Source organism: Echinops telfairi, unplaced genomic scaffold, assembly GCF_000313985.2.
Source record: "Echinops telfairi isolate 266 unplaced genomic scaffold, ASM31398v2 ScPeMD7_1;HRSCAF=3_0, whole genome shotgun sequence".
Lineage (NCBI taxonomy): Eukaryota > Metazoa > Chordata > Mammalia > Afrosoricida > Tenrecidae > Echinops > Echinops telfairi.
Window position 1 is genome coordinate 3,207,591 of NW_022103896.1, and position 8,329 is coordinate 3,215,919.

At 49.6% G+C, this 8,329-nt stretch overlaps 1 protein-coding gene across 1 annotated transcript; it reads left to right on the forward strand.

The window, feature by feature from the left end:
- Positions 1 to 7,320: 7,320 nt before the first annotated feature.
- Positions 7,321 to 8,232, forward strand: KCNK9 (potassium two pore domain channel subfamily K member 9). Its single transcript, XM_004697381.4, has one exon. It carries the CDS (start codon positions 7,321 to 7,323, stop codon positions 8,230 to 8,232), a length of 912 nt encoding a protein of 303 aa, XP_004697438.2.
- The last annotated feature ends 97 nt before the right edge of the window (positions 8,233 to 8,329 follow it).

The following is an 8,329-nucleotide window of genomic DNA, read 5'->3' on the forward strand; positions in this document are numbered from 1 at the left end:
CACACACACACACACACACACACACACACACACACACACACACACGTATATATGCCTCTCTAAATGTCCTTTGCCTCCTGGTTCTTTCCTCTACTCCCTTTTTACTTCCCTCTTGCCCCACCATCATGTTCGGTCTTCATTCGGGTTTGAATGTGCCCCACCAGGCATCCTACAACCTTCCTTCCATTGATTATAGTTCACTTGTTGTTCCCTTGTCCCTGGATTGGTCCCCGCTCCCATTTCTTTCTCCCCCCTCCCCTTCTCCCATATCTGCCCCCAGAACCCTTAATCCTATTCTTTTTATCTCTGAATTATTTATCCCACCTTTCTTATCTAGATATACAAGCAAAATTAATAAGCGCAAAAACCAGGCAAAGCCAAATAAAACAACAAAGGAAGTCAAAACCAACAAAATAATAACAATAACAGCAAAATAAAACCAAACACAAAATAACAATGACAAAAAGAAAGCCACTGACAAAAATGGAAAAGCTTATAAATAGTTCAAGGTCTGTTTGTTGGCGTTGACAAGTGTTTTCCAGTCAAGTCTGATGGGGTGCCACACTCTGTCTCCCAACTCTATTTTTGGTATTCCCTGGGGTTTCATCACTCTGCTCCCTCTGCTGCCCTGCTCATGCCCTCAGTGCCTCACCCCAGTGTGATGGGGCCCGACTGTGCACTCTTCCTGCACTGTGTCTCCAGTGCTGTCCCCCGAAGCACCATGGTTCAGTGTGGGATGCTGTGACCCCTGGTGGGGCCAGCCCTACGGTCCTCTATGTGCATTGTCTGCTCCGGGCAGGAACATCGTCCTTGGGGCTTGGTGGGCCAGGATGTCCTCTCCTCCCTCTCCATCCCTGAGCATTTCTCCCTTGTGTCCTAATCTGACAGACCCTCTTCCCCAGCTGTAGCCCTAGTGCTGTTCTCTGAAGTGTATTCTTCTAAATGTGTGTGTGTGTGTGTGTGTGTGTGTGTGTGTGTGTGTGTGAAGAGAAGGGTTGCGGCTGGAGCTCCCTTCTCGGTGGTGTGTGTGTGGTGGGGGGTATCCACATAGTTTGGATTGGGGCCAGCTCCACAGACCTCTCTATTGGTTCCCTGGTACATGCTGGTATGTTGTATTCATGTCTTGGCGCATTGGGTTGAAGGCTGTCTCTCTCTCCCTCTCCTGTGGAGATATAAACAATATCCTCCCTGCTCCCTCCCCCCACCCCCACCCCCATGGCTTTTGTTATTCCCTCTTTCTTTCCCCTTCTTATTTAGTTCGCTGCCATATGTATCCCTGGGTTGGGTTTGGCCCCTGCCATAGTTGCTGGACCTCATCCCAGGGATGTATGTATATAGTAGCTTTTCCCCTATGCCCCGATTTTTTTTAAGCGTCCCTCAGTGGACTCATGTTGTACTTGCCCTTCTGTGCTTGACTTACTTCACTTCGCATGATTTCCTCCATTCTTCCCATGCGGCAATGTGCTTCATACGTTCATCACTGCATTTTAGGGATACATAGTAAGTACTCCATTGTATGTATGTTACCACAGTTTTTGATCCATTCCTCTGTTGATGGAATTTGGGTTGTTTCCAACTCCTTGCAATTGTGAACTGTGTTGCAATGAACATTGGAGCACAGATGTCTGGCTGTGGTTTGTCTCTGGCCTTTTCTGGTTATATGCCAGTAGAGGGGTTGCTTGGTCATATGGTAGCTCAATCTCCATCTGTTTTAGATATCACCAAATCAATTTCTAAAGTGGCTGTACATACCTAGAGGTCCACCAGCAGTGGACGAGTGTTCCTGTCTCCCCACAGCCCCTCCAACACTTGTTACTTTCTGATTTTTTGAAGTGGGCTATCTTTGAGGGTGTTAAGTGGTATCTCATAGTTGTTTAAATTTGCATTTCTCTTATGGCTAATGATTGAGAACATTTTCTCATATGTTTATTGGCCATTTGGGGTTCTGCCCCTGTGAAACTTCTGTTCAGGTCTTTTGCTCACCTCCTCAGTGAACAGTTAGTTTTTTTCTTATTGTAAACTTGCAAAGTATTGTAGATTTTAGTAATAAGGCCTTTGTCTGATATGTCATTGCTAAAGATGTTTTTCCAGCCCGTGGGCTCTCTTACTACTCTCTTGATGAATTCTTTCGATGCTGAATTCTTTCAGCATACCCCACTTGTCAATTTGTGACTCTTCTATATTTGTATCCTTCCCTATTTCTGATAGCCTATGTATTCCCTGGCCAAGGGTTCTTAGGTTTGTCCCAATTCCCTCATTGATGGCCCTAATAGTTTTGGGTTTTACCTCAAGGTCTGTGATCCATCTTGAGTTTATTATTGTGCATGGAGTGAGGTAAGAGGGCATTTGCTTCCCATTTGATATTTTTTGGGCCCTTATCAAAATCAGTTGCCTGTAGGCTGATATTTTTAATTGTGGGTCTTCAGCTCTTTTCCATTGGTCTTAATATCTGTTGTTATACTAGTACTACACTGTTTTGACCACTGTGACCATATAAATCCATGCTAAAGTCAGGTAGAGCAAACCCTCCCATTGTGTCCTTCTTTTTGAGTTCTCTGCCAATTCTGGGCTTCTTCCCACTCCATATGAAGTGGCAATCCGTTTTTCCAATTATCTGAAGGAGGGTGATGACATTCGTATCAGGATAGCATTAAACTTATATAGTGCATTGGGCAGAACTGACATCTTGACTATATTGAGTCTTCCAATCCAGGATCATGGGATATTTTTCCATTTGTTGAGGTCACTCTTGGTTTCTTTTAATAGTGTCCTGTAGTTTTCCTCGTATAAATCTTTCCTTTTTTGAGTCAGGTATATCCCTAGATATTCAATTTGTGCGTGGCTCTTGTAAAGGGTACTACCCTTTTAATTGCCTCTTCTGTGATTTTGTCCAGTGTGTAGAGCAGTCCGATAGACTTCTGTTTGTTGAGCTTGTATCCTGCCACTCTGCCATATTCCTCTATCTCTTCCAGCACTCCACTTGTGGAGTTTCGGGGATTTTCGATGTATGAAATTATATTGTCTGCAAATAATGATGGTTTTACCTCTTCCTTCCTGGGAGTCATTCTTATATGACTGCACTGCATTGCCTTCTAGTGGGTATTCCAAACAGGGAGTTTATTCCAACAACACGTGCTAAACATGGCTTTGCGAGCAGCGGACTGGACAGGCACATTCTCTTAGTCATACAACGGGGCTTCAAATCGTTGAAGGGAAAACCCCAGTATCCTTGCATTCTGTTTCTCCCCTAGACTTTTGGAAAGGATCTGGTCTGTGTGTCTTAGTGCCCAGAGGGTACCTGCACATGAGGAAAAGACAGTCCAGTCAGAAGAGTGGCTTCTGACGGGACCAGCCAGCCCGTTAGACGCAGGGCAGAGAAGGGTCAGCTCAGGAGACGAAGGGTCCTTGGGTAGATTTTCTCAAATGATGTGACATGCTCATAGGGGCTTCCTAAGAAAGACGTTGTTTGAAGATTGAAGGGGAGGGAGGAGGAGGTCAAGGAAACAAAACTGACATGAGAGAAAAGAGAATTGAAGGCTGTGTTGATGAGGAAAAGTCCAAGAAAGCTGCACCCCAGGACGGCTTTCCATCCTGACCAGGCACGGGGTCATTCTTGGAGGGCAGTGAGGATGCTCCTAGGGTGCTCGGCAGGGAGACCTCACCCCACCACCCTGCCTCCATCCCCTCCCTCTCCGCGGATGCCTTTTGTACCCCAGACTCAAAGAACATTGACAAGGGGCACAATTTGAGTTTCATTTCCGCCTTTATGACCTTATAGCTGTACTTATTGTTTTTGTTTAAAATGTGGACCAGCTATTACTGGTCAACACATCCTTTATCTAAGTCTGTAGGGTTTTAAAGGCAGTGTTTCCATCAACCTAACTAATGCTGTGATCGGTCTTTGAGCTCCACCATGCCAACGTGGCAGTCTGAGCCTCCTCGAGGGGCTGTACCCAGGTTCCTGGGAGGGCTTTGGGCATCCCCTAGATGCCACTATGTTTCAAATGGCTACTCGGGAAATCCTCTGCATATGTAATAAGGACCCCTTGTGGTGCCATGGATGGACACCAGGCAGTTCGAAACCACCAGCCGCTCCTTGGGAGAAAGATGAGGCTTTCTACCCCTGCAAAGTGTTACAGTCTCAGAAACCCACAGGGGGAGTTTGACTACCCCACAGAGGCATGACAAGTTGGGGTGGACTCAACGGCAGTGAGGGGCTTGAATTGGTGCGTGCCTACAGGGCGACATCATGGGCAAATATAGACAGTGCGGAGGACGCTGCTGCTCACCGTCATTGGTGGGATCCCAGCTTGTGGGGATCCCGTGTGTGCACGGCAGATTTGCCTGCAGGTTGTTCTAGGCTGTGGCCATTGGAGAGGCCTCTGGGTGGAATCAGACATCCAGCCTTTGGCTAGGAGTCCAGCACTTAACAGTCATCCCCTCTGCCCCCCTTAGGATGGCTTTGAGTTACAAAACGAAAAACATGTATGACTTCCTGTTTATTTTATTTTATTTTTTGCACAGGTGAGTGTGGAGGTGTACATTTTTCTCAGTGGATGATCCAGGGGGTTAAGCGCCAGGCTGCAGGCTGCTGCACAGTTGGTCACTGAAGCCCACACCTGTGGGAGAAAGAGGATGCTGTCCACTCCCACCCATAGCCTCTCTGTGGCTAGAGCCCCACCCTGAGTCAGAGACCACCTGCACGCAGGAGCAGTCCCTTAAAGGCCTTGCAGCGAATCACTTGGCACTCAGAATCATCATGAAATGGGCCATTCACAAACTTTCCTTGAAGACGTGCACAAGTTTATAGGAAAGCCACAACGCAGGATGTGGCCACCCCAGGAGGAGTGGCAGTGGACAGCCATTGCAACGGATGGCTGGTGCCACACTGGGGAGCAGGTTTTGTTGAGTCTTGGCATTCAGTAGATGGATACGACTATCTGCCAGCCCCCCCTGTTTTTTCCTTCCTCTGGTCTCCTACTGGGGCTACCTACTGGGCAACCCCAGCAGGAAACCGATGGACACAGGTAGGCCTCCCACAGGTGGGCCAACCTCCCAGGGTGGTAATGATGGACAGAGGGGATAGAGGTGAAAACAGGAACCCAGCACAGTCTTCTTTCTCCTGGGGCACATGGCAAGCCTGAGCAACTTGCCTCTCCCCATTATGGGGAGCGGCGCACACCCCAGACCTCTGAAGCTCTAGAGACTTCCCCGATGGGGAGCCAGCAGATTCTGGTGCGATCACCTTGCACACACTCATGCACGTGCCTTTATAAGGAAGCACAATGGGTCAGTGCAATGGGTCCGTGAGGTGCACAGTGAGAACTGCCAGGTGGTATTGTGAGCCACAGCAGGGGAATCAGCATAGCTCGGACACATACTGCCATCCAGGTCACACAAAATCAAGGTGCTTCTGCTTACCTGTACTGTCAGGAGCGAGGATCTGGGGAGACCCTGATGCTATTGTTGAATCAGAAAACCCAGTGTTTATTTCCTCCAGTCAATAGACCCCTCTTGTGGCTGTTAGCTTCCCCACATGATAACATTTCCCAATAATCCGCTGAGATTCTACTTCACCCACCTGGCCTTTGCATCCACGATGCAGGTGTTGTTAGTCTGAGTTGAGAAACAAATCCAAAGACACTCATATGTGTATAAGAGAGAGCTTTATATCAAAGAATGTGTTAGTCTGGGTACATTAGAGAAACAAATCCACAGAAACTCATATGTATAAGAGAGAGTTTTATATAAAGGGTAAGTGCACATCAAGAAAATATCCTAACCCAGTGCTGCCCAAGCCCACAAGTCCAATATTAACCCATATGTCCGACACCAATCCACAAAGTCCTCCTTCATCTCACAAAACACATGCAATGCCGCTGACTGCAGGAGGAAAGATGGATCAGTGAATGTGCAAGCATCTCAGCGTTGGCAGGGGTCTCCACATAGATGCTCCAGCATCCAGAGCTGCATCAGGGTAGGTCCATGCAGCTTCTCCTGGGGATGTCTTGCAGGAAGTGAGCATTGCAAGTTGAAGCAGGGAACTGACTAAGGCAGCTGCACCTGGTCCGACCATCACAAAGCAAGAGACCTGAGACCTGAGAACTAGAAAGGCAAGGTCCACCGAGCCATTTATCTCTCCGCCCTTCACTCAACCCCACATGTGTTTACTGGTCAGGTGGGCACAATAAACATTAACTATCTCAAAGAGTAATTATATATTAAGAAAACATCCCAACCCAGTCCAGATCAAGTCCGTAAGTCTGATATCAGCTTATGTGTCCGATACCAGTCTATAATTTCTTCTTCAGACTCATGCAACACATGCAATGACACTGACTGCAGGAAGATGACAGGCCAGTGGGTGGGAAGTCTTGTGGATCCAGTGGTGATGGAAGCATCTCAGTGCTGGCATGGGTCTCCACTTGGCTCCTCCAGCTCCTGAGCTCTGGCTTCCATCCGTGTAGCTGCATGTGACTTGTCATCAGGAATACCAAGCAGAGAGTGTGTCTGGCCTCCAGTGAGCTATTTATCTCCATAGCACATCCAAATGAGGTCATCAAGCTGCGACCTGATTGACAGGTTAGACTTCACCCTTTCACAAGTTGATGGAGTCTGTAACTGGTACAGCAGGTGAGTCCATGAGGCTTGAATAGGAGTCCTGCCCCTGCATCTCTTGTGTCTGCCTGATGTGTGGGCTTATGTTTCCTTAGGCCTTAAGGCTTAGGGGGTCACTTCCCTTTTGCCAAGAGAACCTTCTTTAGGGTTTTTTTTGTGGGGGTCCCTCTGCCCTGATGAAAGGAACCCTGGTGGTGTGGTGGGTGCGTTGTGTTGGGCTGCTACCAGCAAGGTTGGTGGTTCTAACCCACCAACCACTTAGGGGGGGAAAATGAGGTTTTCTGATCTCGTCACTGTTTACAGTCCTGGAGATCCTATAAAGCCATTCTGCCCTGTGCTCCAGGTGGGAATCACTCAATGCCTTGGGCTTCCTTGCTGTCTGGTCTGAGTCAAATACCCTGCATTTCCTAGAATTGGAGGCTCTCTGGAGTTCACGTTCCTTCCAGAAAGGTGTTTTCTCTGCATTGACGGGTTTTCTTTCCCTTCAGCTCTTCGGGACCCCTCTTCCTCTGCTCCCTGACCTGCCCGCTTCAGCATGGAGGTCCCCCAACTCCTTCTCAGCAGAACTTTCCCAGATTCGATTCCACTGGAGTTCTCCAGCCCCCTCCCCTACTGAAGCTCCATGAACCCCCTGTCCACAGATAGTCCCAAAGCCCACCCCCTACTGAACTGTCCCCTGTCCCTTCCCAAATGAGATGCTCCATGCCCACCTCCACCCCAAACCTCACGGGACGCATCCTCACTGGGTCTTCTCCTTCTCTCTCTCGGTCCCCTGCAGGCTATGGGCACGCCGCCCCCGGCACGGATGCCGGCAAGGCCTTCTGCATGTTCTACGCCGTGCTGGGCATCCCGCTGACGCTGGTCATGTTCCAGAGCCTGGGCGAGCGGATGAACACCTTCGTGCGCTACCTGCTGAAGCGCATCAAGAAGTGCTGCGGCATGCGCGACACCGACGTGTCCATGGAGAACATGGTGACCGTGGGCTTCTTCTCCTGCATGGGGACGCTGTGCATCGGGGCTGCTGCCTTCTCCCAGTGCGAGGAGTGGAGTTTCTTCCACGCCTACTACTACTGCTTCATTACCTTGACTACCATCGGGTTCGGGGACTACGTGGCCCTGCAGACCAAGGGCGCCCTTCAGAAGAAACCACTCTACGTGGCCTTTAGCTTTATGTATATCTTGGTGGGGCTGACGGTCATCGGGGCCTTCCTCAACCTGGTGGTCCTCCGGTTCTTGACCATGAACAGCGAGGATGAGCGGCGGGACGCGGAGGAGCGGGCTTCGCTGGCCGGCACCCGCAACAGCATGGTCATTCACATCCAGGAGGAAGCGCAGCCGGGCCGGCCGAGGTACAAGGCGGACGTGACGGACCTGCAGTCTGTGTGCTCCTGCACGTGCTACCGCTCACACGAGTACCGCCCGGCCGCCCACCAGAACTCCTTCACCGCCAAACTCACGCCCCAGTACTTCCACTCCATCTCGTACAAGATGGAGGAGATCTCTCCAAGCACACTGAAGAACAGTCTCTTCCCGTCCCCCCTCAGCTCCATCTCCCCCGGGTTACATAGCTTTACCGATAACCACAGGTTAATGAGGCGGCGGAAGTCCATTTAGGGGGTGCTGGGGAGGAGGATGCACGGACACCGACAGTCATCTGTCCTACTGGAGGTCCAGTTTCATTGGCCCCACCCTCCTTTGGTGTTGAATTGTC